At 34.8% G+C, this 19,014-nt stretch overlaps 1 protein-coding gene across 1 annotated transcript; it reads left to right on the top strand.

Moving 5' to 3' along the window:
* Nucleotides 1–1,171: 1,171 nt before the first annotated feature.
* Nucleotides 1,172–5,525, top strand: LOC125658196 (tyrosinase-like protein 2). Its single transcript, XM_048889364.2, has 3 exons — nt 1,172–1,484; nt 2,556–2,668; nt 4,631–5,525. Exons 1-3 carry the CDS (start codon nt 1,185–1,187, stop codon nt 5,409–5,411), a joined length of 1,194 nt encoding a protein of 397 aa, XP_048745321.2. The 5' UTR covers nt 1,172–1,184; the 3' UTR covers nt 5,412–5,525.
* The last annotated feature ends 13,489 nt before the right edge of the window (nt 5,526–19,014 follow it).

Below are 19,014 nucleotides of genomic sequence, written 5' to 3'. Positions count from 1 at the left end.
GTATATGCCTCCAGAGTTTTGTTTCCAAATAAGATTGTTTGAATTCCTTAGAAGTTGAAATGGTGTTTAAATTGTGTTGTTATTCGTCTTCATTATTCATTGACATAAATAACATTTGTTCTTCAGTAATCAGCATCACAGTGTAATTGTCCCACGTGATACGACAGACTGTTGATGGTATTCGGTATTCTCCGTGATTAATCACCAGTCACCTTATGATGATACGTTGATATAGGATATGTATGTCCTAAGTCGTCATCATTTATAATTACACGGAATAATTTTCTATCAAAACGTGTATATTTCAAGAGTTGATTTCGGGAACCTCTGTCACATGTGGTTACTTGATTTGTCTGCGGTGTTAAATGGTGACCAAATAATGCACATTTTATCTGGTAATATTTACGTTTCCAATCTTTATACTAATTGTAATGATAGCTATTTCCTCATGAATGCAGTTGTGCACAATGTGCGTATGAATCTTGATAAATATAGTACGTCTATTTTAACAGCTGAGAATGTAAGTAGAATGTAAGTATGAAAAATAAGTTAGCGGTGGCGCTTGATGAAGTATGCTGGCCTGAAGCGGCGCAGTTCATACCTTCATGTACCTTCAAAACTGAAAATTATTTCTTAATTTCAGAACTAGTTTCTCTGAAGCGATGCGAATAGGTGTACCAATTAATACCAAAGCTATTCACAATAGTAATATTAAAATTTTATTCATACAGGATATCAGATTCACTTTACGCTAGATATATTTTGATCTTGTGTTTAATATATTTACAGATAGTACATTACTTGTATTTAGATAAAAAACGAAGACAACAATATAAACAGGTACATGTACATGGAAAATTGATTTTTTAAAAAACGAAAAACTGTTACATGCATACTTACATGTAACAGCATAATATACATATACAACCTAATATAGAATTATGATTTAAATTTAAAATTCTTTATGTAGATTTTATCAGGATTCTCTGAATCGGTACGAATATGTATTCAGTATTGGGTATTACTTCAAGCTTCACCGACATTAAATTCTCTGAATAGGGATTTCACGGAAAATTATCACATAACTGGTATCCATCCCAAAAGAATTATTCATATGACTCATAACCATGGATATACAGGGTATATAAACAAAATCGTCAGAAATACACGCACTCACTTAAGTCATGAAGGTTCTGTTGATTATTGTGCTATTTCTAACGCTGGTAACAGATTCTGTGCTGTCATTGGATGAAGAGCTCCTTGATCCCTTTGGCTGCAATGAAACGTTGTTTGATACGAAAACCTGTCACCGAGTATCCTACGATTATTACTGCACGATTTCCAGATCTACCCAGGACTGGTTCCGTGAACTTTATAACGAGGCTCTAGCCGACGGTCCGCGCACCCGTAAGGAGATCAGAACACTGGATGATGCTGAGAGACAGGCGTATATTGATGCCGTAGTTGCTCTAAAGAACGACAAAGTAGGATATGATTTTACTCTGTGTACGGAATTTATGATAAGAACACATGTACATGGTTTAAGGTTCCAACAGATTATTTGTCAAATGGTTAAGGTGCAGCCAAGAGTTCTTGTAAAACTTACTAAATCTGATAAGCAAAGGAGCTTACTCTAATGTGATTTTAAAGTATATCAAAAGTGTAAAGTTAAAACCTTTGCAAATATTTTCAAATAAATTTTTCGTAAAACTGGATAAAAAGAATGTCATGTCCAGATAATTAGCTTAAAGGAGTTATCTTCACCTTTCATCAATGTTCAAAAATATTTTCTTCATATATTTGAAATAAGGAATAGATTTTCGATAATGATCTAATTTAAAAACAGTGGACATTAATACAGATTTAGTTTTAACGATACTCGATTTAAAAAAAACAACAACTGCAAATGCATTGAAATGTTTAGGGCTTGTTTGTACCGGTGTTTAAGAGAAATCCGGTGAATCTGGAAAATTTGTATAAACATATTTTTATAACATGTATTTTTACGGAACATATTTTTTCTAAAGTTGCTGAAAACATTATGCCAAGACAATCGGAGAAAGAAAACAAGCCAAAAGCATTTGTCTGAATCGATGTATTCCTTGTCATTTACATTGGTTTCATGATGATTAATAATGACCAGCTCATGTCAATTATTCTTGTCCCCCCCCCCCCCCCCCCCCACACTGCAATGGCGTCCTGGACAAAATGCGTCATGTGATTGGCGTCTGGATTTCTTTAGACGTCGAGTGACAAAATCTAGACGGCAGCATATCGTCTTAAAGATCGTTTTGATTATATTTATTTCTTATATATAGATATTTACATACATGCATTAAACATACTGATCCTTGACCAAACACAACACTTACGAAGTTTGTCACTGACTGTCTACAGCATTTGTCGGGTTGTCCAAGTCTATTGAAGGTTTGCCTCACCTTCTATTGGCTTTAACGTATAAATTGTGTACAGAGTCAATACCAGACCTAATGAGTAAATATTGTCCAGTCTCTAAGCATGTATTACAATACTCTGTGTTTCTTTTTCTTCTTCAGAGCGTGTGGCCAAACAAATATGACGCAATCGCAATGATCCACACCAATCGAACAATTTGTTCTGTTCATAAGGGAACCAACTTCTTGGGATGGCACAGGGTCTACCTCTTAATGTAAGTTTCTGTTGGATTTAATTATTACACACCAGAAAATGAATTTCAATCATATCTTAGGCAAGATAATTCGCTATTTCATATTTGCATGCTGTTAGATATGTAGTTTGATAATCTATTTGTTCAATAGACTGCACATAAGCGCCGAAATCTGTAATCCTTCACGACCAATGGTCAAGTCTCCATTTGAGTAAAACAATCTCAAGCTCAATCTCATTCTTAAACAACATACAACCAACCAAAAAGCCATTTTTTGACAGTTGGAATAATTACATATCATTTCATATATTCTAACATTTATGTTTGTATATAAATCGCGCGATGGTTTGGTTGTTTGTTTGATTTGCATCCTTTCCACATTCCCCCCCCCCTCCCCCACTCAGCTGTAGGTGAATTACCACAAATTTAGACCTATGCTTAATACGCAGGGCCATAGCTTTAACGTGCTAACGCATGTCGCGACACAGGACTTCCGAAAATTTTTAAGGTCATGTCCGAAAGACCCTTGAATCTAATTTCTAAATGCCGAGCGTTTGGCGAAGAAGCAATCACTACCTAAAGGTATGTTTACGTCTCACGTTTGACGCGGCCATTGCACGAACGGGGCTTCAACTCACGACCTCCCGGTTACGAAAATGTGAAATGTGAAGATAACGAACAGTAATCAATCTCATATCTCCTATAAAGAATACAAAATCAAGAGTAGGGTAAACACGGACCCCTGGACACACCAGAGGTGGTACTATGCGCCAAGGAGGAGTAAGCATCCCCTGTCGACCGGTCTCACCCACTGTGAGCCCTATATCTCGATCGGGTAAACGAAGCGAACACTCTACCTCTGAGCTACCGCGAACAGTCCAATCGGGTCAGTAGTATACCGTTACATATACGGACGAGATACTCGGATAGCAGTTACTTTGTTGGATCCTAGAACCAAAGTAACAATTGTTGCCCGGATCCTATAGAGCCGAAACATCGGTTGTTTTGTTCAGTATTTGAACTGAAACTGTAGTTTTGTTAGATAATAGAGCAGATAACAGGCATTATGTTCAATCTTAGAGCTGAAACAATATTTGTTTCCTTTGATCCTAGCTAGATTTAAGACAGATGTCTCGTTCGGTTCTATAAAAGGGAGGCAACATCTGATATGGTCGGTCCCTAGATTGTTTCGTTCGACCTTAAAGCTAAAACAACAACTATTTTGTTCGAATTTAGAACTGGTTAAACCATTGTTTCGTTCGACTCAAGAGCTGAAGTAAAAGGTTCCCCATTACAATTCTAGAGCCAAAAGCAACATAATATTATTAATCTAAGGTCAAAGGAAACAGCTGTTTTCCTCAAACCAAATCTAAAAATGTTTCATACACCGTACTATATCATCAAAACAATACAAGTCTATATAGCTTAAAGGCATAGGGTCTAAGATATTGGTAAAATTTTGCATGTTCTAAAAAGATGGCAAAATTGAAGATCATAACTAGAAAATCACAGGAAGTTCTTCAGAATGTTTACAAACACATTGGATAAGTTAGTAATTACGAAATAATCCCCTGTTCTCATTTGCCTAAACTGGTACCCTGTTGACTTCGCATCTCTTCACCAATCAGCAGGGTACCAGTTTAATATATTGTCCTCCAGACAAATACATGTATTTTATAAAGGGCTGAAACGTCAAAATGACTTCAATTTCAAAGCGCTGCAGCTATAGATAACTCATAATTAATACTACAAATTTGTTTTTGGAGTTCTTCTTGCAAAATATTGTGATGTCATTTTTGAGATAAAAGATAGACCCTATGCCTTTAAGGAATGCTGGATATTATTCGAGCGAAAAATTTTGAATAAAGCGAAGTCATAATTACACGAAATTACATTCAAACTTCAGTATCACAAACATGACACATACATGTATAACAAAAATTATTGATCGATAATGGTATACAAAATAATTTATTTTGGCAGATTTGAAGCAGCTCTTCGTCAGAAAAACAAAAACGTGGCTCTACCTTACTGGGCCTCTGTCATAGACAATTACATGGACAATCACCCGATACCAAATAATTCTGTCATTTTCACAGACGTATTTCTTGGAAATAGCGACGGAATTGTACGAACAGGCCCCTTTAAATACTGGAAAGATCTTGAAAACTGTACACTTCAAAGAAGCCCGAATTTCAATAACTCTATGCGATTAATGTCGCCAAATATAATTGACACAATCCAAAATAACTTATCAGTACATCACATGAAACAGATAGTTTACGACGAAAATGACGATTGGACCACTCTTGAAGGACAGCACAACCACGCCCACGACTGGGTGGGTGGTATGATGTCTATTCTGGACGATTCGCCGCGGGACCCTGTCTTCTTTTTACATCACGCTTTCATCGATTACACATGGACAAAATTTATTAGAAAACAACAAAAATTGTTCGTGGAAGAAGAATATGAAAGTGTCGGCCAGGATGTAAAACGACATTATCCTAACCGAACAATGGACTGCTTCTATTGGCTGAGAAATGTCGACGGTCTTGATCCAAAATTGGCGGCGAACGTCATTTATGAAGATTCTCCGGAATGCCCGGATTGCGGACATTCCAAATACCTGAAATGTGATGCCACTTTCAATATATGCATCCCTGATGACAAAACAGAAACAGCGGGCACAAATCGTGTCTACCCGCTGTGGCAGCTACATGTGTGTCTTCTCTGTTCTCTGTTTTATCATTTATTTTTGTGATTTTGAGCACTAAACCTCTTTGCGTCGTGGCAGAAGTATACTCATACTCTTAGCTATGTCAATTTATAGTGATTGATTGTTATTGATTGATTGTTTCATTAAATATAAATATTCTTTTAGCAATACTAATATGACATTTCCAAACATGTGAGTAAATTTCACGTTTCATTAATTTTGCCCGAAAATTCTGAATATACTTTTCATCAATTTGATAATCCCAGGTTTACGTAAGCGTATTACATATCATTTATTTTTCTCTCAAAAGATCAACTTTGACTTTGACTTTTTCTACTCTAATCTTGGCTTTTCTAACTCTACTCTTAGCTTTTCCAACTTTTTTGTTGGCATTTCCAACATAAATCTTGTTTTATTCAACTTTAAAGTTGATCATGTCAAGTTAAATTTTGTCAATATATTTACGCTGTATGACCTATTCAGGTTATCGGTATGTTTACACCACGGTTTTCAAATGTTTAGTCACTTGGAGCTATTACAGACTGCATTTTATGAATTGGGGTACATGTAAGAAATTCATTTTAGAAATGATATCTTATGTTGCACATGTAATAGCTTGTTGCAATGCTCAAACAATCTGTTTAGTCGTACAGTGCCAGGTCCCAGCTAAACGTCGACCAAAAATAATAGGCATTTTTCCGAATTCATTTCTGCATATCTTGGGAAGTATACGGACTTTTGGGATGAACTTTGATAGTAATGTAGATTATGTATGAATATATTAGAATACAAAGTAGAATTTTATGTTACTTGGTTTTTTGTTTTTACATCGGATAACTTGGGTACCCTATATTCAGAGTTCTATATACCTTTACTCTTTAATAGTAAATTCGACCCCAACGATGCAATTGCCTGTGGTTTACACCACATGATAAATTTCTTTGGTATAAATGAGATCGTTAGCCATTGAAAAATTAGGCAGAATATTCTTTATTTTAAGTTTTCTTGTATCCATTTGAGTGCCTTTATCGGATACAGTTTCTGACGGGAGTTCCTTAGTACCACGGCCGTACCGATCATCGTCCCACACCCCAAGATGACTCATCATATTCCAAAACTCCTTAGAAAGTTTTATTCTGTTTGAATTAGTGTTTCTGGACGGCACACCTGAATTCTCTGGCTACCAAAGTTGTCTGTGTGACTTGTCCATAACGCATGGCCTCCAAAAACAGTCAGGACATTCGGATTTTCCGATAGTTCCTTCAATATCTGGTCCAGATGAAGAATTCGTTCTTCCTCTGGATCCCAATTCCAACCATTATACGCAAGAAAGAGCCCTTATAGCGGCCAATTTCTTTTTTTTTTTTTCTTTTTTTTTTATGATTTCATAGTTTATTACTCATATTAATACCATCAGTAGTACAATAGCACAGGTACAATGCAATACATTGCAGAAAAAATATAGATACAAATTACAACAGTTTTATGAAATGTTCAATAGCATTTGTTTTCAATGCATAATTACTATACTTTATAACTTTACACCACAAAACTGTACACTTCTTGACATGATTTGATATGCTATATTCAGTTTCTTCAAGATTACTTAGTCTACAAAACATTTTATATTTGTATATCTTCAAAGCAATGAAGGAAATAAAGTTATTAAGCAGGCGTGTGCTTTGATTACATTCAAAATAAAAACCAATAACAATACTTTTCCATTGAATATTGACTTTGCACGCCAAAGACACCATATTCCAAACCAATGAAACATTTTTACACTCATATATAAGATGTCTCATATCTTCTGTTTCTAGACACAGAGAACATTTGTCAGAAGATTCTTTTTTCCATTTAAACATGTATTTTTTACAGGAAAGCAAATTATGCATCAGTTTATAATTAAATTCAGCAATATTTCTATCTAAAGCTAACTTGATTTTTTGTTGATAAATGTGTTTCCACATTTCTTTACTGACATTATATTCTTTGTGATATAAATTATGGTGCTTAGGTGATATAAACAATTTACTCAAAAGTATTTCATAGAAAAATTTACATTTTTGTTTTTCAACCGTACAATATTTATTAGTAAAATTGAAATATCTTTTATCTTTTATGTTTATAAATTTTGATTCGTATCCATGAATTTTCTCTCTTATGTATTTAAAAGCTGATTTGACTATTTTATATTCACAAAGTACATTTGCTTTTTTGCAAATTTCTTTGCTTATTTCATCAATGGTCTTAAAACCGCTATCATTGAACAAATCTTTTACATATTTAATATTTTTTATCCAATTTTTAAAATATATAGTCTTGCCATTAAACAAAAAATGCTTATTGTTCCAAATTGGTTCTTGTAATATTTCGTTATTGTTCATATTTTGCACATTAGGAATTTTTTTACATTGATTAAAGTAAATAAACACCTCTTTATAAAATTGTGGAAGTTTGGTAAATATATCAAAGTTCTTTAAATCAGTACAATTCATTTTCAATATATATTCTAGATTTACATTATAAGCTCTTAATAGTTTATCAAGGTGTGAACGTATAAAGTTATGACCGTCATTTTTTATAAGTCGCGGTATCCAGGCAGCTTTCAATGCGTGGAATTTAGTAAGTATATCTATTACTCCAATACCACCATCTTCTATTTTACCAATCAGTGTTTTTCTTTTTATTCTATCTTTTGACCCCCATAGAAAATTAAAAATAATTCTACATAGCTGTTTAATAAAAATTTCACTAGGGAGAGGTAGTATAGATGCAACATAAATGAATTTGCTTATGCCTAAAGTATTAATTATTTCAGTTTTACCAAAAATTGTAAGTTTTCTCTTCTTCCATGACTCAAACAGTTTTTGCATTTTTTCACTTTTATCAATCCAGTTTCTTTTGTAACATTCTTCTTTATCTACGCCAATATATATTCCAAGGCATTTTACAGATGATGTATTTACTTTTATTCCCTCAAGTTTTTCTATGTTACGATGCAACCTATGTGGACCTGTCAATATACATTCGGTTTTATCCACGTTTAGCTTTGATCCTGCATGTTTGGAAAATTCATTGATTGTTTTTAAAGCCTCCTTTAAAGATTCTACACTTTTAAGAAATAGTGTCAGATCATCTGCATGATGAACATGTTTATACTCTTTACTAAATTCAGAGGGTTTAATTCCTAAAATTTTATCATTTTTCTTTATCTTTAAGGCTAGAATATCTGCGACAAATAGATATAGAATTGCCGAAATAGGACACCCTTGTCTTATGCCTCTCGACATGGGACATGTTTTTGAGATCCATCCATTGTTTTTTAATCGAAATAGCGGATTTTTATAAAGAATTTTCATCCATTTTATAAAATTATGTTTAAAATGATATTTCTCTAAAGTTTTAAATAAGAAGTTCCATTCTATTGAATCGAACGCCTTTTCGAAATCTAAAAATAGCAATATTCCGTCTGTTTCTGTTTCCTCACAATATTCGAATATATCTAAAATTACTCTAGCATTTTCGCCAATATATCTTCCTTTAATGTATGCCGATTGATGTTCATTAATGATATTTCCTACAACCTTTTGAAGTCTTCTCGCAAAAATAAAAGCAATTATTTTATAATCCGTGTTAGTCAAACTAATTGGCCTATAATTTTTAAGGTTCGTTTCATCTCCTTTTTTATACAGGAGGGAGATAACAGCAGTTCTCTGTGAAAAAGTCATTTGACCATTATCAAATATTACTTTTAGCGCTTCGTAAAATAGGTCTTTTATGTCATTCCAAAAATATTGGTAAAATTCGTTTGTAAGACCATCAAGTCCTGGAGATTTGTTCGTTTTTTAGATTTGTTACAGCATCAGTGCATTCCTCAAGAGATGGAAACTGCTCACAATAGTTTGCATCATTCTCACTCAGTACATTTTCTAAATTAATAGACGATATATAATTATCTATGCATTCATCTGATATATTATCAGACGAGTATAGACTTTTGTAGAAATCACACAGCACCCAAAATATCGTTGGTGTTTTCTATGCGAGTATCTTCATTAACTTTCAATTCTTTTATGACACTTTGTTTCTGCCTACTTTTCTCTAAATTTAGAAAGAATTTTGAACATTTTTCGCCTTCCAGCATCCATTTTGATCGTGACCTTACGAAGGCACCTTTACATTTTTTGTCATATAACTTATCTAGTTCTGATTCTAGATTACGTTTTTTATTCATATCTATACTATAAGAATCAAGCTCCTCTATATCATTTATTTCTTTTTCTATTGATTTAATGCGATTTTTAATATTTAGATTTGATTCTTTCGAAAACTGAATAGAAAAATCCCGAGATTTTATTTTGAATGTTTCCCACTTATCTACTGGGTCTAATTCTTCATTATGTATCTCATCGATAATTCTATGAATTTCTTTTTTATAGTTTAAATCATTTAAATGGGAGTTATTAAGTTTCCAATATCCATTTCCCCTTTTATTTGCATCTATTTTAAACGTTATTTTTAATGACCTATGGTCAGACATTCTTTTCCCAAAGTTTGTACCTGGAATTTTTCGTATGATTATATTGTTTAAATCGAATGTAAAGTTTCTATTCAGAAATATATAATCGATTCTACTACTAGGGATATCCTCTGAATTACACCATGTATGACCTTTAAAAGTTGGATGTGTTGATTGCCAAGTATCATACAAATCAAAAGAACAAACAATCTTTTTAAGCTTCGACGTACTTTGGTCATGAAAGTTATCTGTTTTACAGTTAAAATCCCCGCATATTATGATATTGTCATCTTCTGTTATACCTTGTTTTTGCAGAAAATTGTTCAATTTTTTAAAGAATGTGCATCTTTCTTTTATAGTGTTTGGTGCGTAAATATTTACAAGTGAAACTATTTTTCCATGTATTTTTGCTTTTAAAAACAATCTTCTTCCGTCCAATGATGCGTGTTTTTCAATTATTTCTAGTTTTAATTCTTTTTTAAAAAGAATGCTAACACCTCTACTAAAAGGTGAATCACTAAAACAATGAACCGATTTACCGAACCACCTTGAGTCATATTTAAATATATTTTTCTCAATATAGTGTGTTTCTTGTAAAAAGATAATATCTACATTCATATCATTTAACCATGTATATAACTTAACTCTTTTTTCGTCCGAGTTTAATCCTCGAACATTTACCGACAGTATTTCAAACTTATCCATTTAGGCTATAATTTGAGGAAAAATACAGTAATATGTAAATACATGTATATGTATATAAGTTGAAGAAAGTTTGCATATCTATAAAATTGCAAAAAAAAATATAAAAAGATAGTTTTGTATAAGTTGTAGATATCTAATTCCATTGTCCAGTTTCAGTCCGTGAATCGCAATATATGATTGTTACCTATCCGTTGTCACTGGTTGTGGCGTATTGACAGATTGATCACATTCTTTTTTTGAATTAACACTATTTTTTGTGTTCCTGTTTCGGGAGTTTCGTCCAGTTCTCGGCTTTTTAGCATCGTTCTTTTGAATGCTGCTGAGCATGTCTGAGATGTTCCTCTGGTCCGACAACTGAGTGTTCCTGGGGACGGATATTGATCGACTCGGGGGTCTGTTTTCACAAGCGATTTTGTGAGTAAGCTTACCCATGGTATTTTTGCCGGGCCATTTATTGTGATCTGTGTGATCCGTTCCTATCCGATTTAGGCCAGTGCCCCAGAAATCGTCGTAGACGGCTTCAGCATATATAGTGGAGGGCGTACTTTTCTTCAGTACAGCGTGATATTCTTCCACTTGATTATATTTAGCCTTTAGAATTTCCTCCATTACTTCTTCTCGCTTAGACAGGAATTCATCACTGCTGTGAATCTCTTTCCCCAATTTTTTGGCTTCTAAGGCTGAGTTTACATCTTGAATAGCCTGCGCTTTTTGGATGTCTCCATTTCGAATGGCCTTGACATACTGAAATGCGTGTTCGGAGGATTGATGGTGAACGCCAAATACATGTAGGGAGCACGGGAAAAAGTTGGAAAGAGGATTTTCAGAACCAGCAAAAGACATGACTTCCTTCTGGTTTTCTACAAAGGCATCACATAATTCAGATCCTGGATCATGTCCTTCTTGTAGACAGATTCTGCAGCGTTTGGTTTTCGTACACTGGGATCTCCAATGCTCGCCCCAGCAGTTAGTACACATAGACGTCTGTTTATTTGAAGGTTGACCTTTGTGATAGATGAGACATTTTAAGCCCGCACAAATAGCTGATCTTGGCAAAGATTTTCCCTGGGGAAGAGGTTTGGCATAGACAAACCTGTTTCCATTTAGAATACTTGTCATTTTCCGGGTTATTGGATGCCGTATATTTTCATATTTTATTGGGCTTGTAAGAGATACATCAAAGTTATCAAGCATCTTTATAATTTCTCCATCATCAACGGATAGAGGAACTCCTTTGATTGTGATTCTCAAAACTTCCTCCTTGGGAGAGTTTGTACCAGCTGAGAAAGGGTTTGTTTCAAAAGCATAAACATTTGTGTTTCGAAAGTCGAAACCTTCAGACAGTAGTTTGGTTCTACTTTGGAGAGTATTTACGTAGATCCTCCAGAGTCCACGATCTCGTTGTATACATTTGATATCACTGGTGCATTTGATAACAGATTCTAGAATCTCATAATCGGTAACAGTATTGTTGCCAATTACAATGTCAGAGTTTCTAATATAGACAGGTTTGATCATCCCAGTCTCCATGGTAGATTGTTTGTATGAGATTTTTATAATATATAATACAAAATAGGAGAAAAAAACTAAGTCAGTTGAGCCGTGTTCACTACTATATATCGTGAGGTAAACCGTGCGTGACGGAATTAACAGGTAAACTTCGATGTAAATATAGTAACACGATAAGTAACACGTTTTTGACAGAATGTTCACTATATGGACTTACAGTTTGTAGTTAGAAATGAAAATCCTGAATGAAGAAAGTAAATTTCCCTCACAGAACTTCAAAAATAGCCAAAACACCGGAGCCTACTGCGGCACGACCGTCATGGCCCAGGGTCACGTGATTTTTCCCATAGCGGCCAATTTCTCTTCCGATATGTTGACAGTTTCATGTACGTTTGTCGCCATGTTTCAAGGGAAAACTACACTTATAAAGTTTCAACTGAGTGTAGACAAGATTTCATTAACGTACAATGTATTTACTCATAATTAGTCTGTTTAGCATAAAATCGATGTCCGTGTAAATTATATTCTGACAATCCATAATAATTATTATCAATTGCATCCATTCCTAAGCATAACCTACTATAATCTATTATAGAAATATATTCACTACTGTTATTGTGTGACTATCTCTACAAGAAAAAGCCAAAACCGTTTCCCTCTCGAGCTGGATTACGCGGTAAGCATCAAAAGATTGCACGGACGCCTCGATCGCCAGATAGGATAGATAAGGTATACACAAAGACTAGTAACTAAATGTTCATCAATGTCTTGCATCCAATGTGAAGCTTAATTTCTCCTGATTGACAATGGTTCACAGACCAGGTACATTTGAAAGTGGTGCTTATATTTTCTCGGTCTTTATAACCACACCCGTGTGTTTATCATCATCAATATATTCAAGTTATTTGGTCCAAAACCATACTGAAAATCTATAATCAAGCAACTTGCAGACAAATAACGGTACTCATAAGATTAAAACTCTGTCGCTCTAAAAGTTTCCTGACACGGAGTGAAATGGCTCCACGTCTGATGTTCTCAAGGTATCCATGCAATCTGATTTAAATCAGATCCCAGAATACGCTCACAATCGCTACAATAGGATCTGACATAACTCCAGGGGATCATGTCCGCATGACCTTTCGCTTGGAATATTCATGAGAACTATCAGCCAGTCAGCTTGCGCCATACAGACAATGATGGCTATTTAGGCGGTTCCTGGCAATTCGTAAACAAATTCCTGTAATCTCTCTCCCACGAAGTTTATTCCACACTGTATAATTGTATATTCTCGCATAACGAATTTTAAACTTTCGCAATAATGCCTAATCTATTTCGTTCATACAAACAACAAAACGTACGATATGAAATACACCCAAATTAAATTAATTGTGAATTCCGATTTATGTATGAATAGGGATGAGTACGATTTGAATAGTTTTCAAGATGGTTTACTTAAATAACGCGAGGAATATAACGCCAGTCAACGTAAACGGTGCATTGTGACGTCGCATCTAGCTGCGATATGTTTTCTTTCAAACCAAACAATCGCAGCCATTTTCCTTGAATTGTGAACTCCATTGGGATTGTTAGCGTTTGAATGAAAGAAAACCCGCAGAGAATGCAGACGTTGTTTAAATCGCATGTTTTTACAGATGTGCAGTCGTCTGTCAAATGCGCAGCCATTTTTATTGCATCTCTAACGTAAATAATGACGCAAAGGTTCATGGGAGAAAACTTATCGTTGGTATAAATCGACAGGGTCAATTTGATTGGTTTAACGAAAGGTCATGCGGACGTGACCCTATATGGGGTTACGTCAGATCCTAGTGTAGCGATCTCAGGATCTGGTTTTAATCAGATTGGGTATCCATGTTGGACCTAATCTAAATATGCATTATTTATAGAATTTATTGAGATTGATCACCGTCCGTTATCTTCACATTTTTTCCATACAAGGGCGATGGTCGTTCACTAAATACTCATCCCCCGTGGGAATTCGGGTTAGAATATATCCTCAGTACCCTTTGCATGTCGTAAGAGGCGACTAGATGGGGCGGTCCAGGTCACAGCAGGTATGGCATGATAAAGATCCCTCCCTGCTCAATGGTCATAAGTCCTTCACCGGCATTGGTGACGTCTCTATATAAGTGAAATATTCTCGAGAGGAACGTTAAACGATATGCAATTAATCAATCAATTACCCCCAGTATTAAAAGTACAACTGGCTTTTCATTCATATAAAACAAATGAAATATAAACATCTGATAAACTTTAGAAGTTTAAGAGAAGTAGAACAACCTTTTCATTCATATAGAAGAAATGAAATATACACATCTTTAGAAGTCTAAGAGAGATCACATCCAAATCTTTAGATGCAGACTCGTGCTTTACTTCATATTTGAAACATTCAGCTGTTATACCTGGTATCGTAAAAAAAAAATTTGGCATATGTTTTTCATCAGTAGGCAATATAAATGACAAGAATTAAAATTATTGTAAATACGAGAAACAGAATTTTTACTTTTATGTTGGGGCGATCATAAAAAGCCATACATGTACAAAATATTGTTTCCGCTTCCAAGAATTTACCACAAATTAGCTTCAAAAAAAAAAAGATTAAATAGTTCAAACGACAGTTCGCGCGATCACATCAACACGGCGGGTGTAAACGGTCGACAGGGGATGTGTACTCCTCTTAGGCACCTGATCCCACCTCTGGTGTGTCCAGGGGTCCGTGTTTGTCCAACTATCTATTTTGTATTGCTTATAGGAGTTATGAGATTGATCACTGTTCGCTATCTTCACCTTTCATTATCAATCTCAAGAAAATTAGGTTTGAAAATAACAGAATTGCGTATTATAACTTGAACATTTCATTGTCTTCTGTTTGTCAGTAAAGAAATTCAGTATTTTAACTTAAACACTTCATTGTATGTGGATGTTATGAGTCACATCGATATAACTTTTAACGTTTGTCGCAGCAGTTGTTCCACTTGACTCAGATTTAAATTCGGACTTATGATTTTTAACAAACTAACAATATTTTGGGAACATCTGAAAATGGATTAAAGATGAATAGCACACCAGAAAAATCTGACATGGATGGGAAGTGAAGGATAGGTACAATGATATTTTAAAATTCAAAACTTTCAAATTTACCTTATTTAGTTAAAAATGCAGATTTAGTAGAAAGTAATCGGTGAAAAAATTAAACCCTCTCCTAGAATCGAACCCACGACCAACAGTCGACACGTTAACCCACCGAGCAACCCAGGGAAGCAACTAGATTTGAAAGGAGTACAAAAGTATTGCTGATAATTTTAGTTTCATTCATGTTTCGAAAGGAAGTCAGCCATCATAACGATGTTATTCCTCCTAAACAATGCGAAAGTGTTGATTTCCCTATGAAATATTGAAGATGTTAAAATAATTTGTATTTTACGTAAATCCAGACATATCTGAGTTGAACGTCGGTGGAAACGTAAACCGTCACCGGTTGACACGTTTTCCAGAATCAAAACATGAAGGTTTGCGAGGAGAAGTGGATATGCCTGTCCATTTTTCTAAAGAGATTAAAAATGACTTTACAATAAATCGGAAATCCATAGGGCTAAGGGGTAACAAATCGAGTGGCGATAGAAAAGTTTAACAACATACTTACATCCGTGTATTCTCTTCTAGACAATGTGAAGACGTCCTCACTAAACAATCGTCCAGAGAGAGAGAGAGAGAGAGAGAGAGAGAGAGTATACGAATACATATCTTTATTTAACTCGAGTATGGATTATATCATTCTATGAGCATAATCATCTGATCTCCTGTTTTTGTTGGTTACCAAGGCCACCCAAACATGTGTGTGCTTTTTACTGAAGTGTTCAGAGAGCGTGTCACCCTGTCCTGGATTGCTACCTATCATAGACAATTATTCATATATACAATATTATAAGGCTAAACAACCACGAAGCTTGGACTTACGCGTACCAAGTGATTTGGTAGAGGCAGAATCGTCTGATCGCGGTGGGAAACATGTACAAAAGGTCTAGTGCGCTGGTTACATGCTGCTAGGAGATTTGGTTCCGCAGGTCGTGATGGGGGCGGAAGTGGGTATCAAAATAAAGTGAAATTTTCTGTGCTTTATATTATATATTTCTTCACTTAGGGCAGTTATGTTCATTTAAGAGTTCATTGCTATTTCTGTGCTTTATATATATATATTTCAAATGCAATGTGTATCATGTACGATCATCTTTTAAAAATGTACGTTAAATAACTGTATCCCATTTCCATTCTCAATGACCGTGTAGCGTGTGACAGCATGGCGAGAATTCCATCGTCATCGAAAGCAAGTTTTAAGACTTGCCTATATGGTCGAGCGGTCTAGTGCGCTGGTTACATGCTGCTAGGAGATTTGGTTCCGCAGGTCGTGAATTCAACCCCGGGTAGGGGCGGAAGTGGGTATCCAAATAAAGTGAAATTTTCTGCATGTGCTTTATATTAAATATTTCACTTAGGGCAGTTATGTTCATTTAAGAGTTCATTGCTATTTCTGTGCCTTATATATATATATATATATATATATATATATATATATATATATATATATATTATATACATGTTTATAGACATAGTATAAATGTAATAAATCTAAATTCATAAAAAGGTCAAGAAAGAATAGAAATTGTGCTTATTTAAACCCAAAACACATGTAGTCTGCGTTGTAAATACGTTTGTAGATTAGTGTAGTTGTAGTGCTAGATGTATTTATATGTAGTTTTTGTTATTATCCTCTGTTGATATTGGCCACATTATGTAATTCTTTTCGTTTGTCCCGAAAATTTGACAATCTGGTTGTTCGTGTCGTTGGTCATTTTAGTAGTGCTTTATATATATATATATATACACTGAGTGGCCAAAAGTATTGCAACAAACATGGCTGACGTCATCACAATTTTACTCGCTTCAAATTTTATTTTTATTGCTGACGCGTAACAAAGTAAGCTTGGGTCGTGATGTCAGGTATGCGAATTAACTAGGGTACGAATTATATGGGGAACCGTTTGTAATTCAAAGTAGCAGACGATTTCCGGTAAGGTATCGAATGAAAACAATGTCGAAGAATGAGAGAGAATTGTCAAAGGACCTAAAGGAAAGGATTGTAATTCTAAATTCAAAGGGATTTAATGACAACAAAATTAGTGAATCATTGGGAATCCATCGAAGCACTGTTGGACGAGTTTTGAAAACATTCCGTCAAAAAGAAAGTGTTAAAAACGATCCCCGGAGAGGAAGGCCCCGAGTGATAGATGAGAGGGATGATCGGAAACTTTATCGCTTTCTGAAAACTAACAGAAGACAATTTCTTCAAGACATTACATCGACTTTTAATAGGAATGAAGGTACAAATGTGTCCATGAGAACTGTTCGTCGTAAGTTACACCAGGAAGGATACAGGAGGGGCAAAATTCAGAAAACGCTTACAATCGCTAAAGTCAACAAACAACGCCGAATTTTGTGGTGCCGAGGAAAAGACATTGGAAACCTGAACAGTGGTAGAAAGTTATTTTCTCAGACGAAACACAGGTAGTCATTGGACAAAATAACTCTGTAAGTTTGTGGAGAAAATCGTTCGAGAAGAGGAAACCTTACCGTCTGAAGCAACGCAAAACGCCCGTGAGAGTAAGTTGTATGTTTTAGGGGTGTATTACCTATTATGGTATTGGTGTTCGTGTACCTGTTGATAGAAATCTAAACTCAGCAAGGTATATTGAATTACTGGATAATCACTTATGGCCCGTTGTTAGCAAAAATTTTGGAAATCAGCAATTTATTTTCCAAGACGATAATTCCACCCCCACTCCTCTAGACAGACCAATACTTGGAAATAAGAAAACGGTATTCCAAAATTCAACTGGCCTGCACAGTCCCCGGACCTTAATGTCATTGAAAATGTCTGGCGTTGTATCAAAATCAAACTGTCCCGTGAGTTTGATGATAATAAAAACCGGGATGACCTAATGGCTGCAGTGACAAAAATTTGGAATGACCTCTCTCAAACATATATCCGTAGCTTCCATGCTTCAATATCTTCAAGACTACGACAAGTTATTATTCAGAAAGACTTTTCAACAAAATACTAGAAAAAAATGGTAAATAAATAATGTTTATTTCATAGAAAGTTGGTTTTTTCCATGCAGCTGTTATTTACATTGTGATGACGTCAGCCATGTTTGTTGCAATACTTTTGGCCACTCAGTGTATAATGAACGATAGAAATCAAAGACGTGTAGAAATATATCAATTAAAGGGACTCTTCTGCAGATCTGAAGTACGTAATAGCCTTTGTTTGATAGTGCCATGTGTGTACTTGTTGACATTTTTGAATTTGTTACTTTGTTGCAATAGTGTAAAAGGGAAGAAATGAGGAAGAGAAAGAATTAGAACCTTCGAATAGATTTAACTGCTCGGAAATGTGAAAATAATGCCAGGGACAGAATACAGTCAAATTTTTATAAAAGCTCTAAATTCGCGCATAGAATATACAATGTTCATTTCTAAATACAGTATGTTATGTAATAAAAAAACCTTAAACATCTCAATCTTAGGAAGGATTCTGTCATCACTTCAAACAAGATATGCTGAACGCACCGAACCTACACCGAATATAACTACACTGTATATATTTTTTATTAAATAAAAATAAAACTGACATATAAAAAATACTGCCTAATAAAACTGAAATCCATGTTAATTTTCATAGTTCCCACCGACCTTTCATTTTCTAGGAGTTTACATCCAAAATTTACACATTGGAGTTGCAAAGGGTAGAACACAGTTGAAAGTGAATATTTCATAAATGATTTTAACTGGAGCAGTCATGTATTAATAAAAGGTGAACAAAATTATTTCCCGATA

This window comes from Ostrea edulis, chromosome 9, assembly GCF_947568905.1.
Source record: "Ostrea edulis chromosome 9, xbOstEdul1.1, whole genome shotgun sequence".
Lineage (NCBI taxonomy): Eukaryota > Metazoa > Mollusca > Bivalvia > Ostreida > Ostreidae > Ostrea > Ostrea edulis.
The sequence above is the reverse complement of the archived record's forward strand: the minus strand, read 5'-3'. Positions and strand labels throughout refer to the sequence as shown.

What these genes read in the sequence shown, in the direction of transcription:
- LOC125658196 (XM_048889364.2), top strand. Translation starts at nt 1,185, where the DNA reads ATGAAGGTTCTGTTGATTATTGTGCTATTTCTAACGCTGGTAACAGAT. An exon ending in TTGCTCTAAAGAACGACAAA is followed by an intron (nt 1,485 to 2,555) that starts GTAGGATATGAT and finishes TTTCTTCTTCAG; the next exon opens with AGCGTGTGGCCAAACAAATA. An exon ending in CACAGGGTCTACCTCTTAAT is followed by an intron (nt 2,669 to 4,630) that starts GTAAGTTTCTGT and finishes TTATTTTGGCAG; the next exon opens with ATTTGAAGCAGCTCTTCGTC.